We start from the raw sequence: 27,725 nt of genomic DNA on the forward strand, positions 1-27,725 counted from the left end.
ATGCAGTCCTGCGTACCATTGGCCAGGAGGAGGGCCTTGCTATAGGAAGCGCTACACCGGTTCTGTCCCACTGGAGGATCCTCTAGGCAGAGGTCACTCCTGTAGGACAGTTGCACAGAGAGTCATCCGGTGCCAACTTACAATGGATTTAGGGCTACTTGGCTCCACTGAAGAGATGCATCCCAACTGCACTGGAGACTTGGGCCCAGGGACTGCACCTCCCAAAGAGCTTAGGGTCAGAAAGGATGGGCCAGGCAAACAGCAAAGCAGAATGGCCAAAGTACGTCTTGTGAATTGCTTTTTAAAAAAATCAAATTGCACCAAACCATCAGCTGCCTCCTTCTTCCCTGTTGTCCACCTGGCCCAGCCAGCCTGAGAACCTGGGGTGGGGGCAAGGCTGGACAGAGTTAGGCATTGGTATAGCCTCTCGCGTCCCCCTGCACACACACACACTTTTTCTTTTCCCTGCCTCATCCCCCAGCTGGTGTGGCTCCTGGGAATGGATGGTTTCCTATCTGAGTGTGCTGGGGATGGAGTCAGAGAGTTGGCTGCCCCCTCCCCCTTGCAATGCCCTGAATAGTCTGACCCACAGTGCCATTCCAGCCACAGCTGCTGAGAACAATTCCAGAGTGTTTGCTGTCAGTTCTGGCCAGTTATACGTCTACACGCTTGCCCTGCATCAATCTGGTATCTGAGCCCACTCCTACTGCCAGGCTTTGAGGTACCATGGTTATATGTGACAGGCAGAAAGCATGAAGATAGCTGTAGGAGAACCAGAATCGAGGATGGGACAGCCAGCACTGCTGCTGGACTAGAGGGACTGATGTGATAAGAGAAGAGGGCAGTGCGATGGGTGGGACAGAGCTCTGAAATGCCTTGACTGTAAGAACTAGAAGCTTGAGCTTGATGAGGGGACAGAGAGGACAGCCAGTGCAGAGATTCACAGAGGTGGCAGTAGGCTCAGTCATATTTTTACAGCCCATTTGAAGAGCGTCGTGGGAGCAGCTGCTGGCTAGACCTTTCCTGAATGGGGCTCCAGGGAAGCCTTGCAGCCAAGGAGACACAGGGTCTCCAGAGCCAAAGAGCCTGAAGTTCCCTGGAGCTGGGCACGGAACCTCTCCCAATCCAGGCCTAAGAAAGGGAGTGTCCAGGGTGATATAGTTTGCTATGTGCCATGTTGTAGTAGCTAATCCCAGGATATTAGCAGTTGGCTCCTAAAGCGGATGTGTATTAAAGAACCCTTTACACGCCTAACTACCTGCTGTAATTACTGCTTGCCTTTGGCTGGAGATCCAAGGGGTACATTGAATGTGTTCATTTTCACCTCCACAGACCTAAATGCAACCCCTGCTAACCAGGAGTTTGGTGTCCACTGAATTATTTACTGTTTCACTTATTTTTTGCAAAGGTATACAATGTATTTTGGGCAAGGAGTGCTCCTAATGTGACAGTTTAATAGCATTTAAAAAATGCACCACAAGGTCGATTCAGCTGGATGCCCGGCCAGGGCAGGCTGGCTAGAATAGGAGGGGAGGAGGTGTGGTTTATTTCTCTGTGTAGTTATCAGTGCTCTAAGAATTGCAATAGATCCATGGCTGTTGATGTCCCAGGTGATGTGAAATCCAGCCTTGCCAGCTTGGATTTGCTAAGTGTGAGGAGCAAGCTCTGATACTTTATGAAACATATTATGTTTGGGTATTACATTATAGGAATCACTTGAAAGACCCATTCACCCAAGGAGGATGCTTTCCTAGGCAAGTTTATGTGAATCTCTGCACAATCTAAACTTTCATTTTAAAACTAAAATTAAGTCTTGTTGTAAAGATACTCTTTCAAATGTGACTTGAGTGTAACTGATGCAGTGCTGCCTTCCTGAGTCTGCAGGCACACGGTGCCTCAGGTGCAGTTTACAGCGTCTCTAAGCTGTAGCAGAGTGAAAACTGACCAGAGTCTGTCAATTTTCACTGCTGCTGGTGAGAACCCTGTGGGCAGAAGTAAAATTGACAAATCATTTTAGCTTCACTTTGCAGCTGCTGCTTTGGAAAGCTGTGAACATCACCAAAGGCAGGTGCTAGTGTTATTCACTAGGAAGGGGGGCTTAAAAATGAAGACTAGGGGACAGAAATATTTCCTGCCCAGTTTTTCAGACTAACTGGTATCAGTAAACATCTTGAACTTGAACTGCTTATCCATACAGAATCTCTGAACCTTTTGGGATTTGTTCATTGCTTGTTGAGTCACTGTAAAGACTCGCATGCTCTGAGATGCTTGAAGAAAGGGACTATATACTGTAAGTGCATATGGTGACATTTAATGCATATTCTTCATAGAAATATGCTTATGTATATAGCATAAATGCGATATATTTTATGCAAAATGGGTCTTGTAAGGTATCATTGGAAAGGTTATAAGTTACTGAATGTAATTATCCAATTTGTAGGCATGTATCATTTCTGTATATAAAGTTAGGAATATGGACTATGTAAGTAATAATTACAAGTGGGTGTGTACTTGGGAAACACCCTCCCAGACAACAGGCCATCAGCCTTTGTGGGCTGTTAGGAAGAAACAACAAGACTGTGAAGATACTAATCTCTCTCCTTCCTGAGAGTCATCCTGGGATGTAGCTGTGACACTACTAAGTCAGGTGGTCCTGTCACCTGGTACTAAACACCATCTTGGACTTCTAGTAATTTTCCACTAACAGGAGTGGGAGGTCAAGTTTGGGGAAACAAAAGATTCCTGCCTCATGTAAATTGTATTTAAGGCTGGGGAGGAAGGCAAACAGCATTCTCCTCCATTGCCTGCCCAAGAAGAAAGACTGCTCAAAATACCTGAATAGACAAAGGAACTAACCTGAGGGAAAAGGCAGTGGTGAGTCCAGAATAAGACAGGAGTCTAGTCTGTAAAGAGAAATACCTGGAACTCTAAGCTCTGGAAACTCTGCAACTTGCCTAAAAGAACATTTAGGGTAAGAAATTACTCCTTGAAATCAAGTATCAGGGGGTAGCCAAGTTAGTCTGTATCCACAAAAACAACAAGGAGTCTGGTGGCACCTTAAAGACTAAAAGACTTTTTTAGTCTTTAAGGTGCCACCAGACTCTTGTTGTTTTCTTGAAACTAGTCTCTTTAAGATCTTAAGCTTAGTTTGCGTGTTTTGTTTTATTTGCTCAGTAATCTGCTTTGTTCTGTTTGCTATCCCTTATAATCACTTAAAATCTGCCTTTTATAGTTAATAAAGTTGTTTTGTTTATTATAAAACCCAGTTTGTGCAATTTCTAACTGGGGGGGGGAAGAAGTTGTGCATGTCTCTCTTCACTTTGAGGGAGGGAGCAAATTCTTATGAGCTTGCGCTATGCAGATCTTTCTATGTAGCGCAAGACAATATACCTTTGGGTCTGCACTCCAAGGGAAGTGGGCACCTGAATGCTGGAGCAAGTCCCTTAAGCTGAGTCTTCCCATAGCTGATCTCAGTATCTGTGTCTTTCTGCAGCTGGGTGTGGCCCTTGCCTGTGCATGTGCTAAAGGAGGTTTAAGAGCGGGGAGTGGGGCCACAGAGAAGGGGCGGGGCAGGGGCGTTTGGATTTGTGCAATTAGAAAGTTGGCAACGCTAGATGGAACAGTTTTTCTGTTGGAAAAAGCAGTTTCATCAAAATCAAAAAGTTTCATAGGCACACTTTTTGCTGTAAGATTTTGACAAAATTTTCAACCAGGAAAAAAGTCAAAACAGTTTATTTTGAGTTTCTTGGTTTCAATAATGTTGAAACATTTCATTTTGTCTATCTTTTCAATTCCTTTTTGTTTTTGACTTCATATTAAAATAGTTTAATATAAAATAAATGTAATCTATAATGTTTTGCCTTTATCAAAATGAAATGTTTCAGTAGTTCCAAACTGAAATATTTTGATCGTTCTGAACTGAAATTTAGGAGGGATTTTCAGGTTACAGGAAATTATGAAAATACAGCTTTTTGTTCCAATTCAGAATGAAAAAAAAAACATTCAAAACTGTAGACTTTCTCACTGAATGGAAATTCCATTCTCCGACCAGCTCTAATAATAATCCTAATAGAATCAAACATCCAATATTGATTTAAAGACTTCAAGTGATGGTGTGACAGAATGCACCCCTGCATTCACACCCTACACACTATTGTAATAATCATTGTACAAGTATACCTCATAAAGTAGCATTTGAAAACTCATAACTTGCTAATCAGTATCATCCTGGTAAAATATGAGTGGCAACATTATATGTGAGGTTGTAAGATTCCACTGTGTGCTGTTATTAACACATGTTCCAAACTGAGGTTTGGCAAACAAGTCTGTTCTATACAAAGGAATGTGTGCTCTGTTAATTTGCATTTAAGCAGTAAACAGTCATCAGGCAGGACGGGAAACAAAGGAAGCTCAAACAGGTGAGGAAAAAAGCAGCAGGGAACATCCTTCCACATACTCTTTCTCCTAGTGCCTAGCTGGAAATGTTTTTCAAGAGAGGGTCTGTAACTATACAAAGGAGGAACAAACACCCCATAGGGCCCCTTTCTCTCTTCCTGCCCTTCACGGCACCTGAAGTGACAAAGGAAGCCTTGGTTGGACTCTGAGAGAAGGAGACCTGACCTAAGAAGTTTGTTCAGTAAGACTGATGAAAGCATGTGGTGAGAAAACTTTGCTTTGAATTTAATATAGTTCGTTAAGTTAGGCATCAGTAAGCATTTTATCTTTATTTTTCTTGTAACCATTTCTGACTTTTATGCCTCATTACTTGTACTCACTTAAAATCTCTTTGTAGATAATAAATGTGTTTTATTGGTTTAGCTAATCTAGTGTGTTTAAACGAAAGTGTCTTGGAAACTCCTTTTGGGATGGCAAATTGTGTGCTTATTATTCTTTTAAAGAAATAACAGACCTTAAATAACTTGTATTATCCAGGAGAGGGCTGGGAGTGTGCTGGGGTCACCTTGCAATATAACCCAGGCTGGTGAGAGCCAGAGTGTAACCCAAGTGTGGCTGGCAGGCTGCAGTTACACACAGACACTCAGGGTGTGGCTTGCATGCTGGAAGGCTGTTTGTGAGTGACCCATGTGGGAGCTACTTCAGCAAGGCATTGTAAGGCACCCAAGGTTGCAGGCCAGAGGTGACACAGCTGCTCATTAGTCTAGATTGTACCCTGATTTGTCACAATTGGTTAATCCACCACATCCCTAGGCAAGTTGTTCCAATGGTTATTTACACTCTCTGCTAATAAGTTGCATCTTACTTCTATTCAGAATTTGTCTAGCTTCAGCATCTGACCAGTGGACCTTGCTATGCCTTTATCTGCTAGCTTAATAAGCCATCTTCTATCAAAACTGTGCATTCAAGTGTTAGTGCACCAAAAGTCTGCATTAACAAGTGGAGGCTGGGTTGAGGACCCAGTGAAAATCAGGCCTGAAATTTTCTCTCTCCTTTTTCCTGCCTCTTCAGCAACTGCTTTCTGTTAATTTTTGTCAATACAGGTTGCTCGGCATGTGAACCAGAAGAACGTTTATTTCAAAAACTTTTCTCCCATTACAACCACTTCATCAGACCGGTGGAAAATGTATCTGATCCTGTGACAGTACATTTTGAAGTGGCAATTACACAGCTTGCAAATGTGGTAAGATTAATTACAGAATGCTTAAAAGATACATGGGTGCTGATTTTATAAGTTTAAAAGAACAATTGCAGGCACATAATTTACACACACAATTGCATGTGCAATCAGAGTGGTTGCACATGCAAATAGCCATTTAAATGTCTCATGTGTGTGCAGACCTTGCCATTTTCTTTGCATGTTGTATAGACATAGTTCTGTAATCTTCAAGGCTCAGATGATTAGAAGTTTCTTGAGTTAATGGCCCAAGATGTACAAGTGCAGAATCTGATTAAACTGTACACTTTTGTGGGTGGTTTAAAGGTAACTTTTCTGGGTTTCAGGGATTTTCCTGTTTTCTTTTTCTCTGTCACAAACACTCACTGACACATAAGTGGGGCTATATTTTTGGATATTGAAAAATCATAAGCCAGCCTCTTGGATTTTATCAACTAAGGGGCAGATTTTCTAAGGTATTTAGGTGCCTAAAGATATACATGGGCACCTGTGGGGTTTTCAAAAGTGCGTAGGCAGCTGCCTCCCAATGGGCCTAGGTGCATTTGAAAATCCTCTTAGGCACCTAGCTGCATCTTTAGGTACCCAAATACCTTTAAAGTCTGGCCCCAAATGCTTAACTTTTATTACCCACCCAAAGTAAGGCCTGGTCTACACCTAAAACTTAGGTCAATGAAAAATGTTACACCCGGAGAGCTATAGTTAGGTCAACCAGTGTAGACACAGCTAGGTCTATGGAAGAATTCTTCTGTCATCCTACTTACTGCCTCTTGGAGAGGTGAATTAACTACATCGATGGGAAAAATCCCTTCTGTCAATGCAGGAAGCAACTATGCTATTCTCCTACCTGGCATAGCGGCAGCTCCGTAGTTGTGCCCCTGTAGCAGCTGTAGTGTAGAAAGGGCCTAAGTGTCTCACGGATAGGCTGCTATTTGCAATTAACGCATGTTCCCAAGCCTCTGCAATCTCTCTCGCTAGGGCCCCAATCCAGCACCCATTAAATTCAGTACTAGAGGGAGTACATTTACATTAGAGATTCTCATTGGCATGACTGCATCCAGTTACACTGGTGCAGTTTTCCTTAAGGCTGACAGTGCATTGCATGGTATATTGTATTGTGTAGATGCAGTACATTAAACCTTCAGTCCAGCAAAACACTTAAACACCTGTGTAACTTTGTGTCTGAGTAGTCCCGCTGACTACAATGGGACTACTTGTGTGCTTAAAGTTAGGCATGTACTTCAGTACTTTGCTGGATCAAGACCTATATGTGTCTTGGTTTCTGTCTGTGTTGGGCTAACCTGTAACTGTCTCAGGATGCTGTAATTGATTTGTGGGATTGAAAAGTCTACATCTATTTATTTATCTCTAGGATGAAGTCAATCAGATTATGGAAACCAACCTGTGGCTGCGACACGTAAGTGTCAGAATTGTGTTTTGCACCAACCCTGGGCTTTGAATGTGTGTGTTGGCATGAATTTGATCTAAAGAATAAACATCTCCTTTGTAACAGTGTCTTCAGAGATACACGCTAGGTCTACACTGGAAACGTTGCAGCAGCAACACTGCCGCTGTATTGCTCGCGGAATTCGTTCGTCAACCTAGCAATGTTTACCCTGAGGCTTAGGTCATCTTAATTACATTGCATGGAGCATGACATTTTAACTACCTAGTGTAGAGCAGCCCACAGATCTGTAGACCAGCCCACAGATCAAGAGAACTCAGTCTAACCAAGGGCACATTTGAAATGTTTTATAACTTAAGTACCATAATATTTAAAATTATGTAAAGGGTTCTCCCACATTTCTATTGTGTATTATTCCCCACCAAGTGTGTTACCGTGCATTTCATCTGCTACATTTCAGTCATTGGGCTTGGCCTATGCACAGTAGGGACAATTGAATATGCAGGTCTGCACACAGGGAGGAATAATTTCCTAAGAGCAATTTAAATGCCTGATTAATCTGGAAGCCAATAATTTTGGGTGCTTCACAGAGCAATCGTATTTTCTCAGATTTTCCAAACATTCAGGGAGATATTAGCTTGTGCTCCCAATTGTGCAGACAGGTAAACTGTGATGTTGCTCAACAGCATACCCGTTCCTTCCTGAGTAAACCCACACTTGCACTGCCTGCGTAGCTTCCTGCAGCCTCTTTGCTCTTCATTCCAACAAAAAGAACTGTGGCCACCAAAGAGAGATACTTGTTCCACTGAAAGAAGTCAGGAGGTAACATTTACTTGTATGCTTTCCTAGCAGGGTAGAAACGTCATTTATCTCTCCTCTGTGTGTATGTCTGTCTGTACAGAGGGACTGTGATTTTTCAAAAGAGAAGTTAAGGTGCCCAACTCCCACTGAAATTCAGTGGGGTTTGGGTGCCTAACTCCTTTAGGCTGCTTTGAAAAGCTCAGCCATTCCGTTTAATGGCACTCTTTGTGTGGCCCAGCAAAGGTGCTCTCCTGTGCTAGGTAGGACTAAAGGATTGGCCGTGAGCCCCACAGGAAGGTGGTGTGCTCCAGTGAAAGAGCACTTGGCTCAGCCATTGACTTGCTCGGTGACCTTGGATAAATTACTTCCCCTCTCTGTGCCTTTGTTTCCCCTTCCTTGCTTTGTCTGCCTTGTCCATATAGACTGTAAATCCTCCAAGACAGGGACTGTCCTGTATGTGTATGTACAACCCTGACCTTGGATGGGCCTCTAGGCAGTACTGTAATCATAAGGACAGCAGGCCCCATGTCTCCTGCCTGCATGGCAGAAGGATCTCCACACAAGATTTGCATAGGTCAACGTGGCTGGTGGCTATGGAGCAACGGCAAGCCAGAAGACAGGCCACAGCAATGATCCACAGGAGTTAGAGCCATAACCCTATGCAAGTGAGGATGGCGTAAACATCAGCAGTACTCTTGTATACTGTACACACGACTGTTAAGTTAATTAACTTAAGAGGCTGCATTGCATCCTAAAGCTCTCAAAATGCTGGGCCTTAGCTTCCTAGGGGTGCACTGCACCTTTTCCAGGCAAATCTTTAAGCACAAGTTAAAAACACTAGGCTTTAAATAATTATTTTTCCTTCCTTTAGATTTGGAATGACTATAAATTGCGATGGGATCCAATGGAATATGGTGGAATTGAATTTGTCCGGGTGCCAGCGGATAAAATTTGGAAACCTGATATCGTCTTGTATAACAAGTATAATGCTTTTTACGTTTGCCATCTTTCAAAGGTCACCGTTTTATATAAGATGCTGTTTCACTTCCTTGTTCGTATTGTTTACACTTGTGTCGTTTGTATTTCTAGTGCTGTTGGGGATTTTCAAGTAGAAAGCAAGACCAAAGCTCTTCTTAAATATGATGGGGTGATCACTTGGACTCCACCTGCTATTTTTAAAAGCTCCTGTCCTATGGATATCACATTTTTCCCCTTTGATCACCAGAATTGTTCACTGAAGTTTGGCTCCTGGACATATGACAAAGCCAAAATTGACCTCCTGATTATTGGATCCAAAGTGGATATGAATGACCTTTGGGAAAACAGTGAATGGGAAATAGTTGATGCTTCTGGCTACAAACACGATATAAAATATAATTGTTGTGAAGAGATCTATACAGATATAACATACTCCTTTTATATCCGAAGGCTACCCATGTTTTACACCATTAATCTGATCATTCCCTGTCTCTTCATTTCATTCCTAACTCTGTTAGTCTTTTACCTTCCGTCTGACTGTGGGGAGAAGGTGACCCTCTGCATCTCAGTGCTACTTTCTCTGACTGTATTTTTGTTGGTGATCACAGAGACAATCCCATCAACCTCTCTGGTAATTCCACTGGTTGGCGAATACCTGCTCTTCACCATGATATTTGTGACCCTATCAATTGTCATCACAGTGTTTGTGCTGAACATCCATTACAGGACTCCAACCACACACACCATGCCCAAATGGGTAAAAAGCATCTTTCTCAATCTCCTGCCTAAAGTCCTGATGATGACGAGACCTCTAGACCCACAGAAGGAAGCCAGCTCTAAAAAGAGTAAAAAAGGGCTTGCCACTAAATCTGGCAAAATAAAGCAATATGGAGACGTTAAATTATACAAGGAGAGGAGATGCTGCCACTGTGACAAGGTGAACGAACTTGCTACCGGCAAAAGAAGATTGAGCCCTCAGCCCATGGAATGGGGGATGGAGCACGTCAAGTACTCCGCTGAAGTCAGCGAGGTAATCAGCAGTGTTCAGTTCATCGCTGAAAATATGAGGAGCCAAAACGAAACTAAAGAGGTAAGAGGGCTATTCGCACTGCCTGGGCTGCACTGTGAACCGTCCACTCCCGGCAGGGAGCGGTTGTGTGCATGAGTTGTCCCATTGAAGTCACCGGTGCTGTTCTGTACCTCTCCAAAAAGCTATCAGATTTGTTTAGAGTGGTTTGTTTAGTGTTGCTGCTTAGTGTTCAGGGTTCTGCCGTTGTCTCTATGTTTACAGACTTCACTCCTAGAATGGACCCACCGCCTGGACCCACCCGTGTACATAGGTTCAGATTTCCCAAATAGTCCCTTACCAGCTGTCAAGGTTCCTTCCCCACTCTGAACTCTAGGGTACAGATGTGGGGACCTGCATGAAAACCTCCTAAGCTTACTTTTACCAGCTTAGGTTAAAACTTCCCCAAGGTACAAATTAATTTTACCCTTTGCCCTTGGATTTCCACTGCCACAACCAAACTTTATCGGGGTTTACTGGGAAAATGTAGTTTGGACACGTTTTTCCCCCCAAAATCCTCCCAACCCTTGCACCCCACTTCCTGGGGAAGGTTTGGTAAAAATCCTCACTAATTTGCATAGGTGACCACAGATCCAAACCCTTGGGTCTTAAAACAATGAAAAAACATTCAGTTTTCTTACAAGAAGACTTTTAATAGAAGTAAAGGAATCACCTCTGTAAAATCAGGATGGTAGATACCTTACAGGGTAATTAGATTCAAAACATAGAGGATCCCTCTAGGCAAAACCTTAAGCTACAAAAAAGACACACAGACAGGAATAGTCATTCTATTCAGCACAGCTCTTTTCTCAGCCATTTAAAGAAATCATAATCTAACACATACCTAGCTAGATTACTTACTAAAAGTTCTAAGACTCCATTCCTGTTCTGTCCCCGGCAAAAGCAGCATACAGACAGACGCAGACCCTTTGTTTTTCTCCCTCCTCCCAGCTTTTGAAAGTATCTTGTCTCCTCATTGGTCATTTTGGTCAGGTGCCAGCGAGGTTACCTTTAGCTTCTTAACCCTTTACAGGTGAGAGGATTTTTCCTCTGGCCAGGAGGGATTTTAAAGGAGTTTACCCTTCCCTTTACATTTATGACACCAGCGCTTTCACAGGCCTACATTTTCCTCAGTGGCTCGTGATTTTGGGAGCCTCCATTTTTGGGGGCTCAACTTGAGACGCCTTAAAAGGGGCCTGATTTTCAGAGCATGGGTGCTGGTCACTTTCTGAAAATAAGGCCCCTTTAAGGGGTTTCAAGTTGGGCTCCCAAAAACAGAGGTACCAAAATCACTAATGGCTGTTTGAAAATTGTGGCTGCAGAGGTCTCAGTTTCTTCGTGGCTGTCCAACCCTTTCTCTTTAGTTAAGGTATGTTAGACTTTGCCACCCACATCCGTTACTAGCACCTCTCTTCCTGCCCATTTATTTGTAGAAACCCTTCTTCTTCCCTAGAATCCCAGCACAGTATCACCTCAGTCTACTATTTGTGGCCTGTGTCTTTCCCGGCAAGCTTTAACTGACGCTGTAATCTTGTGTAGCAGACTCAGGACTCCTCTGCTGGGAGTTCAAAGGGCTTTTCTTCCTTGCATGCTGCTTTCTCACAGCAGTTATAATGGGTTCTAATGCTTCCTTCTACGCCCCTCACTCACAAGGGGCTCAGTCTTAAAAAGTGCTGAGAGGAGGGTTGGCAGTTAAGGTGCAGAACCTGGATTCAGTTCGTACTTCTGCCACAGACGTCCTATGTGCCCTCAGGCAAGTCACTTAGGGTCGAGTCACCAAGAAACATAGGTGTAGTGATGCTGAGTGTCACATTTAGGCCCTTAGAAGATCACTGGGATTAACAAAGCCTGGGTTATGTACCTAAGCTCCGTATGCAACGAATGGGGAGAAGTAGGTGCCTTAGAATGGAATGGGATTCACAAAAGCCATCATGCTAGGTGGCTCCTCACCAGAGGCCAAGCCGAGGGCTGAGTGCTAAGCCCCGCCTCCCTCTGCCTGGGATTCTCAACAGGTTTGGGGGTGGAGGGATTAAGTAACTAAAAATAAGAAGGGTTTTAAAAACAAGACTCGGTGTTCGGCTAATGGGTTTGCTTGTGCAGAATAATGAATCTTTATCCAAACCGAGACAGATGTCATAGGATGTGATGCTCTGAGGGCACAGTTTAGAATTCTAGGACCTCAAGGGCCGGATCCTCAGCTGGTGTAAATCAGGGCAGCTCCACTGAACTTAATGTGGCTTCGATGGTTTATACCAGCTGACCATCTGGCCACCAGCGTTTGCAGAGAAGGTAAGCGGAGGGCCAGATTGTGGGTCTGAAGGAGCTGGCTCCCCAGAAGGGTAGGGGCTTTTGAGCAGGGCGAGATTAAGGCAGAGGCACAACAGGCCATACCTAAGGCTCCTGGAGTCACATGAGCTTGGAGTCCCAACTGTCATTTAAAAAAAATTGTTTCAAGCCCTGGTGGATGCCAAGAAAAACCTGGAAATATGACCTATTGTCACTGATGCCTGCCTGAGTCTGCAGACAGTCTGAAATGATAGCTCTAAGGGATGTGAGTTGTCCCAGACAGCTCAGCTCTGAAAGCTGCTGCCAGCCCAAGAAGGGTCAGGGCCATGGTGTGGGGCTGGGATCATCGCTGTCCCATGTGCGGTGTGCCTATGGCCCTGGCTTGCCACTCTGCAGAAGGACCCCCAGGAATTCTGGCACACTAGGCCAGAGTGCGGACTGGAGCCTGAGGAAGTGAATGCTGGATCGGGGGCTGTGCCACCCTTTGAAAGGGTGTGGCATGCATGTCTTTCCCTCCACAGTGTAACATTGCATTACCAAACTCTGTAACCAGTGCTTGTGGACTATGCTAGGGCAGGTTCACTGGTGCATTTCAGCTAACCCGAGATGACAGCAGCTTTGCATCCCGGGGAATTTTGCTTCAGTTCAAAGCGGGGGGGGGGGAAATTCTTGGGCAAGCTTTGACTTAATCCTTCGTACTCATCAGAACACCGCTTGCTGCTCAGGCCCAGCATGGAGAGAAGGCTGGAAGGTGTCAAAAGCCGGTGTCAAAAGAACAGCAGCACTTTAAAATGTGGACAAAGGGTTACAGGAATTGGGGCTGTAAAAGCGGCTGTATTTGCACTCACACAGAGCACAGCAGCAACCTTTGGAAGGAGAAAAAGTGCCCTAAAAATGAGAAACAAGGTGGGTGAGATAATGTCGTGTATTGGGCCAACTTGTGTTGGTGAGAGAGACAAGCTTCCGAGCTTACACTGAGCTCTTCTTCTGGGCTGGGAAGGGAACCTCACAGCTAAATGCAAGGTGGAGCACATGGTTTGCATGAGTAGGTCCATCTGGTCCACCTTGCATTTAGCAGCAACGTTCAGAGTTAGTTTGCCAGCCCTGACGAAGAGCTCTGGGTAGCTTGAAAGTTTGTCTCTCCCCGAACAGATCTTGGGCCACTAAAAGATTTTGCGTCACCCGCCTTGTCTCTCTGCTATCCTGGGACAGACCCGGCTACCACAACCCTGCATATAAAACTGAGAAGGCCGCTGAAAAGGGAAGGAGACATGAAAGGGACAATGTCAGCTCAGAGTTAGCCACAAAAAAATTAATATTCCAGGGCTAAGTACCAGTGAAAAGGAGCCTCAGAAGGCCTGGGTGGGTCAGTTTGGTTTGGATACAGCTTCTCTATTATAGTTACTTTCTGAACTTGCTGAGTCAGCAAAACGGGGCTCAAAATCTTGCAGAAACAGCCTCTCTCATGTGAGTGCCAGTTGGTCCTGCTGATGTGCTGGCCAGAAATATCGTAAGAACAGGGCAGAGGCCAAAAAATGCACCGCGCCGGTCTGAGGCCTGACATAAGTGCTACTGCTGCTTTGTTTTCACTTTCAATTTGATGGTTTTGCTACTAATAGGTGGCGATGGTTTAAGGCAGGATTTTAAAGGGCAATAGCATTCTGTTTGGTGTGTAGTCCATTCATTGTCCTGAAAGCACTTAGGCTCCGATTCAGGAAAGCACTTGAGGACATGCTTGGCTCAATCATTTAAGAACTTTGCTATACATTACAGGTCTGATTCCCCATTTTGGACTGACATTGGTGGAGTTTGACCAGGATAACTCTGGAATATCACAGTGGTGAATCAGGCTGCAGATGTGAACTGTCTCTTGAATCAGCCATTGGGCCAAATTCTTCTATTACACCAGTAGAAATCTGGGGGAACAAACTCCATTTGCTTCACTGGATTTCCAACAGTGTAACTGAGAGCAGGGTTTGACTAATTGCCTCTATTTTCTTATTTGTTGCAACCTTTTTACTCTTTCCTTTTGTAGGCTTTTGAGCTTTTTGGTTTTTATCCTAATCCTGAACTAATCAGATTGATTCTTATAGCCCATATTTTTTCCCTGCCTTGAAGTCTTAGAGTCAAATTCTGCTCTCCAGTTCATCAGTTACCCTGGATTTACATGGGTGTACCTGACACAGAATCTGACCCTATGGCTATCATCTACCCTGGTTCTGTTGTTTGCAGCTGATGTGCCTATTTAAAGGAGATGCAACAAACTTAGCCAAGGGTTTGCAGTTGTGTCCAAGATTTTTCAAAAGTCATTTGTGACTTTTGAGAGCCCAACTTTAGGCACATTGAAGGGCTGAGTATTCACCCTCAGGAAATCAGGCCCCTTTGAGCACCCAAAAATTGAGGCAAGTCACTTTTGTAAATTTCATAGCTCGTGTATATTCTTCTTCCCGACGCTCACAAGCCTCTTACTCAATACAATTCTTTCTAGCAGGGGATCAAATGAACCCATCACATGTATAGTATGTTTAATGTGGTGTATCCTTTCTTTTCTGCATTGCAGGTGGAGGATGACTGGAAATACGTGGCTATGGTGATAGACAGGGTGTTCCTTTGGGTGTTCATCGTTCTCTGTATGTTTGGAACAGGAGGGTTATTTCTGCAACCACTGATAGCAGACACATAATTCCAAGAATGCTGGTTGGTTTTTGTTTTGTCCGATTTCCTACTTTTTTGGAGATCCACCCATCTCCTCCACTTTCTCTGTTACACTTGGCTCATCCTCCAAGGGTCCATCTGCAAAGGGCTGCTGTTAAGGTGATTTTCCCTCTGGCTAAGAAGTGGCTTCCCCTTCCAACTGTCAAAGGGAGAGAGAAGGCATTTCACCCTGCAGTCAGTTTCAGACTGTCGCATATCTTCGTCGAGTGCCCGCTGACTGACTTCAACAGCGGGCTGCCAGCTCTCCACCTGGCTGATGACACCATTCAATGACTGGGCATGTTGCACATACGCTGATGATCCCTTTGGGGACCTCTGTGGCAATTCCTGCTCCCCTAGGGGGAGATTTTCAAAAGCGCCCAGTGTCGGCCTAACTTTGCTCCAGCAGAAGCAGAGCTAGGCTAGTGGGAATTTTACCATTGCCTCCACTGAAGTCAGAATTAGGCCAGCATTGGACCCTTGGAAAATCCCCTGCTTCTGCTCACAAGCGCACCCTAAACTTTGTATGTGTTTATTTTGCTGTCTTTATATCCACTTAGTACTCTTCACTACAGCACTCGGATTACGCACGACAGTCCAGCTGAATGTGTTGATGTTTTGTTGTATTCTTACAGTGAAGCCATCAATATGAATAAAAGTACTATAAAAACCAAAATATGACCGGAGTGGTCAACAGGCGGACCATGGGCCAAATCCAACCCGCCAGATGCTTTTGAATGAACCCTGAAATCTTTTTATTTACTTGTCATTATTATTATTATCATTATCATTATTGTTAATTTTTTTATTATTTTCTCTGGAATTTGGACCTTGACTATACTTTGACCAAGAAATTTGGACCGTGACAAAAAATAATTGACTACCCCTGAAACAGACTAATGTGGACCCAATTCAGGAAAAAGCTCTCCATCTTCTGCATTGTGGATACCCAACTTAAAGTCCTGATTCAGCGAAGCTGTTAATCACGTGGCTTAATTTTAAGTTTATGAATAAATTCCATGGAAGTCAACCAGATGTAAGCAAATGCTTCAGTCCTGCAAAGACATGTGCTTAACTTTTTGCACTATAGACAGGCCCATTGACTTCAGTTATACCATTCACAGTGGATAAAGTTAAACATGTGTGTAAATTGAGCCTAAGTGGCGGGTTTTTTTACACCTTTTGCTGGTTTCCCACAAGGTCTCTGCCTGGACATGTTCCTAAGGACTCGAACCTGCATTCCTTACTAAGAGACAAAATGTCCATTGAAGTCAGTGGATGTTTTTAGCGATACAAGCAATGGATCCTGCCTCTTTCATGGGAAAAGGCTTCTGACTATGACCTGGGTGCAGTGTCCATGTGGTGTGGTTGATGCATGCAATATGTAGATCAAAGTTCTGATTGTCACAGTTTCCTGAACTGATGCAATTTCTTATAACAAAAGAACATTTTTTAAAAATAATATAACACAGTTAGCAGGTACTTAAGAACTAGGATTACTTAAAAGATTGTTTATTTCACATGAGTATAGATTCATGAGTAGAGGAGTTTGATTTATGCCATAAATCAACAGGGGCATGAAAAGAATATTGTTTTCCTATTACAGTATTTGAAGTGTATAGCAGGAAAATTATTTTCTTTAAAAATAATAATACAACCAGTGATGTCTGTGACACAGTTGAATGCCGCTCAGTCATGCACCGTGACCGCTATGCAGATGTTTGGCCATGCATGGTTTATCTCATTAGCCATTCCTGAATAAAGCCTCTGGAGCACGCCTTCTTGAGGAATCTTTGTGGTTTTTTAATGAGGTCTTGAAGGGATACTGTCAAGTTGAATTATTTTTTTGACTTCACTGAATTGTGGGTGGCCTGAACTCTGATATTGCTGCGTGGGCAGTGCCTGCTCTCTACCATTTACATTACTGTTATTTGCAAACAAACAGCAGCCAGTTAAGTAAAAAATTGCAGTTGAAAGCATGTTTCAGAGGAGGCCAGGGCCCCAAAGCTAACACCTCAGAAACAATAGGATACTTTCTTTAACACAAATTTTACAGAATGGTGTTAAAATTTCTGGAAAGGAACAGTTAAGGCATCCAGCCACTTATCAGCCCTCAGTGTCACCCCACCTGATTTACACCTCCACTTCTCCATCAAACACCCTTCCTCACTGCAGATCCATTGGACTCAGGGACCCCTCCTTACGCAGCTGGCAATCCAGCTTGTTGAATTCTAGCTCCGGTGAAAGGCGTGAGCTTGGTGTTTAACGGTGGCAAGTATTTTGTTGCAGTAAGTGCAACTTGTCCAAAATTGGTGGCCACGTGATGAAATTAACATGGGACATGTTAAACGGCTTCAAAGCTGGCTACCTGATAGGTCCCAAAATGTAATTGCAAAGGGGGAATCATCACTGAGCAGGTGTGTTACTAATGGGGTCCCACAGGCACCAGTTCTTGGTATTTTTGTCAATGACCTAGAGGAAAACAAAAAGTCACCAATAAAGTTTGCAGAGGATACAAAAATGGAGGGGGATGGTAAATAATGATGAAGACAGGTCACTGATCCAGAACCATCTGCATTCCTTGGTAACTTGGCATAGGCAAGTAATATGGACGTTTAATACAGCTAAATGTAAAGATATACATCTAAAGTGGATAGAAAGCTGGCTAGATCGTCAGGCTCAACGGGCAGTGATCAATGGCTCCACGTCTAATTGGCAGCTGGTGTCAAGCGGAGTGCCCCAGGTATCGGTCCTGGGGCCGGTTTTGTTCAACACCTTCATTAATGATCTGGATGATGAGAGAAAGGTCTAACAATGTCCAATGGCTGGAAGTTGAAGTTAGACCAATGCAGACTAGAGATATAGCATACATTTTTAATAATGAGGATAATTACCCGGAGGAACAATTTATTGTGCGTCATGGTGGATTCTTGATCACTGGCAATTTTTAAATCAAGACTGGATGTCTGTCTGAACTATACACTTCAGGAATGATTTTGGGGAGGTTCTCTGGCCTGTGCTGTAGCAGTGCCAGGCATGACGACCTTGGAATCGCTGACCATGTTGACACATGGAGTTTTCTGAGCAGCACCTTTCCAGCTACAGTTTCAGAAGCAAGTTGCACTTTGCATGGATCCTCACGGTGGCCAGCAGGGTCATGCTCTGACTTTGGTGTGCTCTAAATGTCCTTGCCTATGACGATAATGTCACTCATCAGCGCTCACTGTTGCATCTTGGGCATTGACAACTCCAGCCTCAGCAGTTTCTCTCCCTGTGATGGATTTGATGTTGTGGTTCAATTACCATTTTGGCTAAACCCAGTGGGTCTGGGGCAATTTATCACCTGCTGGAGCCCAGTTTAGTCTCCTCCCCATTTTTTGACCAGCTGTGTTGTGAACAGAGCTCAGCAGGAAACAATTTTTCTGTCCCACAAACATTACTGAGATTGCAAATTTTTTTCCCCATGCTGCACTGGGACAAACCCTTGCAAAAAAATTTTCAACCAAAGAGAAGCCTGCTCCACCCTCGAACAGCCAATAGCCTGGTGCATAGGGCCCTCCCCTGGGATGTGAAAGACCAACATTCCGGGCCCTACTCTGCCTGATTGGGAGCAGGAACCTGGAGCTGGTGCACCTACTGCCCAGCTGAATGCGCCAGGCTCGTGGCTCTTCTGAGGCAGAGCTGCCCAGAACGTCCAGCCCGGACTTGAGGGTGGCCTTGTTGACATTGCAAAAACAAGGGTCAGAGTTTCCATTTCAATGACTCTGCATTTTTCAACATAAAACCCGAAAAGTCCAGCCCAGCTCTGACTGGAAACTATCAGGAAAGCCTGCGGTGTGTCTTTCTCTGCCATCAGGTCACATTGTGTCTTGGAGCAGGGAATTGACAATGAAAGACCATCTCCTTTTACTCATCTGGTATCCTGAGAGCATCATATACTCCTCTTTGGGGCCCTTTTCTTGGGGTGGAGTCAGCCTAAACCATCTTAAGGGACAGTTATAGCCAATCTAGAGCGCCATAAAGGCAAAAATGCAATGCACAATAGCTAGCTTTGGGAAGCTGATGAAATAAGCACTGACAGCATTCTCAAACTCATATCCATCATGAACAGCAGCCATCTTAATTAAGCCACTGGTAATTGCTGAGGGGTTTTTTAGTTTAATTAAAAACAAACCTAAAAAAACTGCACCCCAAAACGACAGGCAAACAGTGTAACGAGCTGTAGTTTTACATACCCTTGCTAACCACTGTGAGTCAGCTCCTCCATTGGTGTAAATCGGCATCGAGCCATCAGCCTCAGTGGTGCGCTGCCAGTTTAACCAGTGGAGGGCAGGGCCCCAAGACTGTGCGGCTGTGGTCTCGGTCACCCTTTTTGGTGGCAAGGCAATGCAGACGCGCCCCCTTTGAAGGACCTGAGAGAGGAAAGCACTCACGTATGTGCTTTAGTGCAGGGGCTCTCAACCTTTTTCTTTCTGAAGCCCTCCTCGACATGCTCGAAAAATGCCAGGGCCCAGCGGGGGACTCAGGGCTCTGAGGGGAGTGCGGGGGAGAGAACCTTGGGAATAGGCATAGTTTGACTTCTATTTTGGGGCAGGAAAGGGCCAGTGGGTCTCAGGTCAGCTCTTCAGGGGAGGGGCATCACCTTCACCCCCTGACTCACCTCAGCAAACCACCCACCTGTCTGGGTAAGGGGGCGGGGAATGAAAAGTTATCATGCAAAGAGGTGAGGTGCTCATTTCAAACATTTGGAAAACAGCTCAGGGTGCAGGGGAGGAGCTAGGGGCTGAGTGTGGGCAGGGGGGTAGCTAGAGCCTTGGTGGAGACAGAGAGTAGCTCAAGGTGCAGGAAGGGATGTCTAGGAGCTGTGTGCTTGGAAGGGGGTAGCTGAGCAATCAGGGAGGGGTACTTAGGGTCTGTATGCAGTCAAGGGGGTAACTCAGGGTCCAGGGAGAGGTAACTAGGGGCTGTGTGTGGACAGGGCGTAGCTCAGGGTTTAATGGTGGGGTTAGCTAGGGTCTGTGTGCAGTCAGGGGGGTTAGCTCGGCACAGGGAGGAGGAAGCTAGGGGCCATGTGTGGGCAGGGGGGTACCTCAGGATGCAGGGAGGGGGTAATTTGGGTGCAGACAGGGAGTATCTAGTAACTGTGGGTGGGTAGGGGTTAGCTCAGGGTGCAGTGAGGGGATAGGTAGGGGCTGTGTGTGGGCAGTGGCTAGCTCAGGGTGCAGGGAGGTGGTAACTAGAGGCTGTTTGCAGATACGGAGTATAGATCAGAGTGCAGAGAGGGAGTAGCTATAGGCTGTGTACAGGCAGGGGTAACTAGGGGCTGTGTGCTGGCGGGGGATAGCTCAGGGTGCTGGGAGGGGATAGCTAGAGGAGGTGTGCAGGCAGGGGATAGCTCAGGGTGCAGGGAGGGGGTAGCTAGGGGCTGTGTGCAGATAGGGTGGTGTGATGTTCCCCTCTGGTGTTATCTGGAATGGTGATCTGCTAGGTCACTCCAATCCTTGCCCCTGGGAGCCAGCCTGACCCTGCTCTGCTGTGAGAACCCCACTCCTGGGCCGTTCACGCACAGCCTCTGGCATGTCAGCTGCTCCCAGCTACTTGCAAGTGAATGACACGAGCCAATATCTCCAGTCCCAGACACAACCCTGGGAACCTCCATCTGGCAGTGTCCAGTTGTGCCCGCTGGACACTGCAAGCTTATATGAGTTTGTCAATTTAACAAAGAAATTGATATGTACCAGGCTTGTTATCCCAAGGAGAGTCTCTGACCTGCTTCAACCCAAATGCACTGCTTCAGGTAGAATAAACAAACAGATTTATTAACCACAAAGATAGATTTTAAGTGATTATAAGTCATAGCACAAGAAATCAGATTTGGTCAAATGAAATAAAAGCAAAACGCATTCTAAACTGATCTTAACACTTTCAGTGTCATTACAAACTTAGATGCTTCTCACCACAGGCTCACTGGCTGCCCTTCAGCCAGGCTCTCCCCTTTGATCAGCACTGCAGTCGCTTTGTGTGGAGTCTGTAGATGGAGGTGGGACAGAGAGACACAGCATGGCAAATGTCTCTCCCTTTTATCATGTGCTTGCTTCCCTCATGGCTTTTTGCCCCTCCCCCATTCAGAGTCAGATGAGCATTATCTCATCACAGTCCCAAATTGACTAAAGGAAGGGGGGTGACTCACTCGAGAGTCCAACAGATCCTTGGTTGTTACCTAGGCCAGTGTGGGCTGGGTTTGTCCCATACATGCCCTGATGAGGTTTGAACTGCTCCTCTGCTGCTGGAGAGTTTTTGCCTGGGCTTGCTTTAAGCCATGGGGACACATTTTTCAGCCTCAAATTATATACATGAAATGACAACCTATAACATTACTATAACATTACCATAACAACAATGCTCAGTGCATCAGGAGCCTTTCAAAGACACCCAACATGACAAACTTTGCATTAGATTAGATTACAGTCATACTATAAGGATGAACATGGGGGTGCTGGGTGTTCCCCCGAGGTACAGAACATCACAGGAGGGTAGCTCAGAGTGCTGGGAGGGAGTAGTTAGGGGTTGTGTGCAGCCAGGGAGTACCTCAAGGTGCAGAGACGGGGTAGCTGGGGGGGCAGAGGGGTTACTCAGGAGGCAGGGAGGGGGTAGCTCAGGGCCTGTGTGCAGGCAGGGGCTGGCTCGGGGGCAGGGAAGGGTAGCTAGGGGCTACGTGCAGGCAGGGGTTGCTCAGGGTGCAGGGAGGGGGTAGGTAGGGTCTGTGCACAGAGAGGGTGTAGTTCAGGATGCAGGGTGGGTAGCTGGGGGCTGTGAGCAGGCAGTAGTTCAATGCAGTGAGGGGTTAACTAGGGGTTGTATGCAGGCCGGGGGTAGCTCAGGGTGCGGGGAGGGGGTACCTGGAGGCTGTGTGTGTGGACAGGGGGTACCTGAGGTTTCAGGGATGGGGTAGCTAGGGGCTGTGCAGAGAGGGAGGGTGTTAGGGGGATTATTCCTTCATCCACTTACTTCCCTGGTCCTTCTCGCATGAACAGAGAGCAACAATACCCGAAGTCCAAAGGTGCAAACAATTCGATGTTTATTGGGGTTAACTTCCAGCAAGCATGATTCCAGTTTCCTTCCTTAGTATCCTCCTTCCCAGCTGTGACTCCACAGAGCCTTAAACCTGTGTCCCTGTTCCCATTCCTACCCTTAGCCAAACATGATTCCAACTTCCTTACTCCCATTCCCTGTTCTCATTTCCCCCTTTCGCAAAACATGATTCCAATTTTCTTACCCCCATTCCCATCTCCCCCCAACCCACCACTTCCTCATTGACTACAGATTATATAGTAAAACTTGAGTTCCGCTTAGCTATACCTTAACCAATCATTTTCCTGAAATTTAACTAACCAATCCTAACATATTGTAACATGATTATGTAACCAATTATATCCCACCACCTTAATTAGTTTACACCCAGCAAAATTAATTATACAGCAGACAGGAACAATCACAGAACCAGACAGAGATTATACAGACAAACAATAGCAAAGTGGGAACTATAATGACAAAACAATACAGAAGTGAGGATTTCACATCCCAGCTATTGATAAGTGAGTTCTTGCCAGACAGGATGCTATCAAACTAAGTTTCCTTTTACATTTTCTAGGCACTTCCCTTTCTCTGGAGGTGATAGGAATACAATCCTGTCCTGATAGTGCCTGACAGCCCAATAGCACCTTATTTCAATGTGACTAGTTTGGAATGTGAGGATGTGACCGGTCGCTTCCCAGCTTATGGCTGCCTCTGCTTCTTAGCCAAAGGCCTTAGCCTAAGAACAGGGCCTCAGACTGTCACAGTAAGAGAAGGCCCTTACACCAGCAGACAGTGATTTTGATTCTTTCTTTTATACCTCTAGAACTCGCCAAGTGATAAGAATACACCTAAATTCTTAAAGTACAGGCCTTTACCGACAGGCCTGAATATCTTTATCCTAACAGAGGGTAGCTCTGGGTGCATGGAGGGAGTAGCTCAGGCTGCAGAGTGGGGGTAGATAGGGGCTGTGCACTGGTGGGAGGTAGTTCAGGGTGCAGGGAGGGGTAGATAGGAGCTGTGTGTAGGGACCGGGTAGCTCAGGGTACAGTGAGGGGGGGGTCTCTAAGGGCAGGCTGGGGTAACAGCATGTGGGGAGGGGTAGCTGTAGTCTGTGTGGGCAGGGGGGTAGCTGAGGCTGCAGGGAGGGTGTAGCTAAGGTCTGTGTGTGGGTAGAGGTAGCTCAGGGTGGAGAGAGGGGGTAGCTGGGGGCTGTGTGCAGCCAGGGGGTAGCACAGCGTGTGGGGAGGGGGTAGCTGGGGGCTGTGCGCTGACGGGGTAGCTCAGGGTATGGGCTGGGGCTGTGCACAAGCATGGGGTAGCTAAGGGTGCGGGGAGGTGTAGCTAGGGGTGTGTGTAGGCAGGGGGGTAGCTCAGGGTGCAGGGAGGGGGTAGCTAAGGGTGCGGGGAGGTGTAACTAGGGGTGTGTGTAGGCAGGGGGGTAGCTCAGGGTGCAGGGAGGGGGTAGCTAAGGGTGCGGGGAAGTGTAGCTAGGGGTGTGTGTAGGCAGGGGGGTAGCTCAGGGTGCAGGGAGGGGGTAGCTAAGGGTGCGGGGAGGTGTAACTAGGGGTGTGTGTAGGCAGGGGGGTAGCTCAGGGTGCAGGGAGGGGGTAGCTAAGGGTGCGGGGAAGTGCAGCTAGGGTTGTTTGTAGGCAGGGGGGTAGCTCAGGGTGCAGGGAGGGGGTAGCTAAGGGTGTGGGGAAGTGTAGCTAGGGTTGGGTGTAGGCAGGGGGGGTAGCTCAGGGTGCAGGGAGGGGGTAGCTAAGGGTGCGGGGAGGGGGTAGCTAAGGGTGCGGAGAGGTGTAGCTAGGGGTGTGTGTAGGCAGGGGGGTAGCTAAGGGTGCGGGGAGGTGTAGCTAGGGTTGGGTGTAGGCAGGGGGGTAGCTCAGGGTGCAGGGAGGGGGTAGCTAAGGGTACGGGGAAGTGTAGCTAGGGGTGCGTGTAGGCAGGGGGGTAGCTCAGGGTGCAGGGAGGGGGTAGCTAAGGGTGCGGGGAGGTGTAGCTAGGGGTGCGTGTAGGCAGGGGGTAGCTCAGGGTGCAGGGAGGGGGTAGCTAAGGATGCGGGGAGGTGTAGCTAGGGTTGGGTGTACGCAGGGGGGTAGCTCAGGGTGCAGGGAGGGGGTAGCTAAGGGTGCGGGGAGGTGTAGCTAGGGTTGTGTGTAGGCAGGGGAGTAGCTCAGGGTGCAGGGAGGGGGTAGCTAGGAGCTGTGTGACAAGAGGCTCTGTGTCCCCGCCTAGGCAGCTCTGACCAGCTTCGTAAGCCATCCAGGAGGACTGGGAGCTGAGGAGCAGATGCAACCCCTGGCACCAGCAGCAGACGGGGAAATGCCACAGTTGCCCACTTCATGGCACCACCAGCCAGAGGAGCAGCCGCCCCTCACTGCCTGGCTCTGGCTTCCTGCCTACGACCTGGCCAGAGAGGGTGGGCCTGCAGGGGTCTGAGAGAGGAGGAGGTGGGGACGGGGGCTGGCGCCCCCCCCCCACCCCAGGACTGCCCCACTCTGGGTAAGGCACTGCAGTTTGGGGAGGGCAACACCCTTGTGCTCCCTCAGCTCTGCCCACAGACTCAGGGCTTCTGCCCTTGGGGAGTGCCTGGGTGCGGGACTTCATCCTCTCCACGGGGGGGCCCACTGGGGCTCGGGACACCAGGTTTCAGCCACTGAGCCCCGTGGGCTCCCGAAAGGGCTTGCAGCCCCCCAGGGCACTGCAGATGCCCCACTTGAGACCCACTGCTTTAGTTCAGTGCTAAGCTGCAGAATTTTCCAGCAAATGTCAGGGAGAAGGGACTGTTAGTAATGTACTAAGATGGTATGACAGAGTCACAGGTCCGATGCTCTGGAACTGCTCGTTATGAACCCCCCCAGGCCTCTGGGGTGGCATGACTCACCTCAGGGCACCTGTCCAGGCAAGGAGCCTCCTCGGCTTCAACCTTCCTTGTTTGACCTCGGAGCATCCAGCATCCCTGTTCACACTGCACACTTCCCCTTGGTGGGTCCACCTGGACAGGACCCCTGGGGAAGACAGAGGGGGCCGGCACCCCAACTCCGCAATCAGACGTGGCTCCCAACCCATGTTGTAAAACAGGCAGTTTATTAGTTGACAGGAACACAGCATAGGGCAGAACTTGTTATAGCACAGAAATGAATGACTTTCAGCCAAGTCCATCTTGTGGGGATCCCAGGCCGGACGCCCTGGACTTCCCCCTCTGAGTCCCAAACGAGAGACTGCCCAGCTTCCAGCAACCCGACACCCGACACACCCATAGCCCCTCTTCCTGGTCTTTGTCTTGCTTCTCGGGCAAAGTGTCACTTGGTCGCATCCCCCTCTTGGCTCTCAGGTTACAAAGGACAACAGCCATCGCCTACGTGCAGGCAGCTGGAGCGTCCTCACCTGCCCCCGAGGGTCTCAGCAAAAGTCACACACCCTTATTCCCACCGCCTAGGCATTGGTGCAATACACAGAATTCAAGCAAAATGGTAAGATTCTAAACCACCATTAATGGCCCACACTTTGCATAGTTACAATAGGACCTCAGAGTTATACTTCATATTTTTAGCTTCAGATACAAGAATGATACATTTATACAAATAGGATGACTACACTCAGTAGATTATAAGCTTTGTAAGGATACCTTACAAGAGACCTTTTGCATAAAGTATATTCCAGTTACATTACATTCACACTCATAAGCATATTTCCATAAAACATTGTGGCGTGCAACGTCACACCATGTTCCTCCGCCAGGAGGAAGCAAGGAGAAATCTGTGCGCCCCCACCCCTGCCCCACGGGCGCTCCCGCCAGTTTCTGACTCTACACTGGCAGTGCAGACCTCTATTCTGCTGCACGGCGCCCCCTTGACTATAGTGCCCCTCAGCAGTCACTCGGGGGCAGGAGGGGCACCCCTAAGGCCGGCCTTGCACAGGTCTGAATGCACAAGCGTCATTGCAAGGATGGGTTTCAGAGTAACAGCCGTGTTAGTCTGTATTCGCAAAAAGAAAAGAAGTACTTGTGGCACCTTAGAGACTAACCAATTTATTTGAGCATGAGCTTTCGTGAGCTACAGCTCACTTCATCGGATGCATACCGTGGAAACTGCAGCAGACTTTATATATACACAGAGAATATGAAACAATACCCCCTCCCACCCCACTGTCCTGCTGGTAATAGCTTATCTAAAGTGATCATCAGGTGGGCCATTTCCAGCACAAATCCAGGTTTTCTCACCCCCCACCAATTCACTCTCCTGCTGGTGATAGCCCATCCAAAGTGACAACTCTTTACACAATGTGCATGATAATTAAGTTGGGCTATTTCCTGCACAAATCCAGGTTTTCTCACATCCCCCCCACCCCCATACACACACAAACTCACTCTCCTGCTGGTAATAGCTCATCCAAACTGACCACTCTCCAAGTTTAAATCCAAGTTAAACCAGAACATCTGGGGGGGGGGGGTAGGAAAAAACAAGAGGAAACAGGCTACCTTGCATAATGACTTAGCCACTCCCAGTCTCTGTTTAAGCCTAAATTAATAGTATCCAATTTGCAAATGAATTCCAATTCAGCAGTTTCTCGCTGGAGTCTGGATTTGAAGTTTTTTTGTTTTAAGATAGCAACCTTCATGTCTGTGATTGCGTGACCAGAGAGATTGAAGTGTTCTCCGACTGGTTTATGAATGTTATAATTCTTGACATCTGATTTGTGTCCATTTATTCTTTTACGCAGAGACTGTCCAGTTTGACCAATGTACATGGATGTTATTTATTGGTGCCTACCAACCCATGCAGATTACTATGTGCCACAGCCACTCACTCAGAATTGTTTTATTAATAATGCTTACACAAGGGACCAGAATATCGTGTGATGCCAAGCTTGCGAATGATCGAAATTCAAAACCATCTGGAATGTACCTACAATACAGACACGCAAATATACTCAAATAGTTTACAACCTTCCTACCCGTCAATGCCAAGGCTGAGAGTCGCCAGACTGGATAGTGGATTTGGATGCCACATTCCCATTAAAATTCATGGGCCTTGGACACTCAAATCTCCTATCCAGCTTTGAAAATTTCAGCCTAAAGAAGTAGGCTGGGCTTTTCAAATGCACTCAGTGTTGGCAAAAACAACAAGGAGTCCTTGTGGCACCTTAGTGTGGCAGTTCAATGATGAGACAGAACACAGCTTTATGCAAGCACGCAGGCTGGTCAGCTGAAATGGGCTGCTGCCCCCCAGCTTTCCACCTTCCCCTTTTATTATATTTCTCCCCCCTATGCATTACATACTTCTACCGCAAAAAGACACACAAAGGAATGTATGACGTTGATTAATATACTTGTTTACCAACTTTTATCTACTACAATCCTGGTTCTCAGGCCTTGAGCCCAGGCTAAGAAAGCTTCCCACGGTCACTGTCTTTTAATCAACTTCTCATGGTTCATATCTAGTCCTTGTCCTTGGATAGAGCAATGTGTGCATTGCTTCTACAAAACAGTCAGGGTGTGCCCTGCCTGTTTCCAGGTGGAATAACTAAACATGAACCCTTCACCTTAGAGACTAACAAATTTAATTGGGCATAAGCTTTCGTGAGCTAAAACCCACTTCATCAGATGCATGGAGTGAAAAATACAGTAATACAGTAAGTTAGTGCTGGCTTCCCTCTGCTCCTGCAGACATCAATGGAAGTGTTCCTTGTGAGCCTTCTGCCAGCTGTCATTAGAGCCAGGGCCAAGTAACAGCTAGGGTTTCCTGTTAGGATAAATTAAATGAATGGCTCAAGCCCTCGCCTAAAAC

The 27,725-nt window shown here is 46.6% G+C and overlaps 1 protein-coding gene across 1 annotated transcript; it reads left to right on the forward strand.

The window, feature by feature from the left end:
- Window positions 1–5,503: 5,503 nt before the first annotated feature.
- CHRNA6 (cholinergic receptor nicotinic alpha 6 subunit) lies at window positions 5,504–14,848 on the forward strand. Its single transcript, XM_073346321.2, has 5 exons — window positions 5,504–5,638; window positions 7,002–7,046; window positions 8,707–8,816; window positions 8,925–9,903; window positions 14,726–14,848. Exons 2-5 carry the CDS (start codon window positions 7,020–7,022, stop codon window positions 14,846–14,848), a joined length of 1,239 nt encoding a protein of 412 aa, XP_073202422.2. The 5' UTR covers window positions 5,504–5,638; window positions 7,002–7,019.
- Window positions 14,849–27,725: the final 12,877 nt, after the last annotated feature.

Source organism: Lepidochelys kempii, chromosome 5 (genome assembly GCF_965140285.1).
Source record: "Lepidochelys kempii isolate rLepKem1 chromosome 5, rLepKem1.hap1, whole genome shotgun sequence".
Taxonomy (NCBI): Eukaryota; Metazoa; Chordata; order Testudines; family Cheloniidae; genus Lepidochelys; species Lepidochelys kempii.

Coding starts and splice junctions, on each gene's coding strand:
- CHRNA6 (XM_073346321.2), top strand. CDS start 7,020: ATGGAAACCAACCTGTGGCTGCGACAC. Junction 7,047..8,706: donor CCAACCTGTGGCTGCGACAC/GTAAGTGTCAGA, acceptor TCCTTCCTTTAG/ATTTGGAATGACTATAAATT. Junction 8,817..8,924: donor GATATCGTCTTGTATAACAA/GTATAATGCTTT, acceptor TTGTATTTCTAG/TGCTGTTGGGGATTTTCAAG.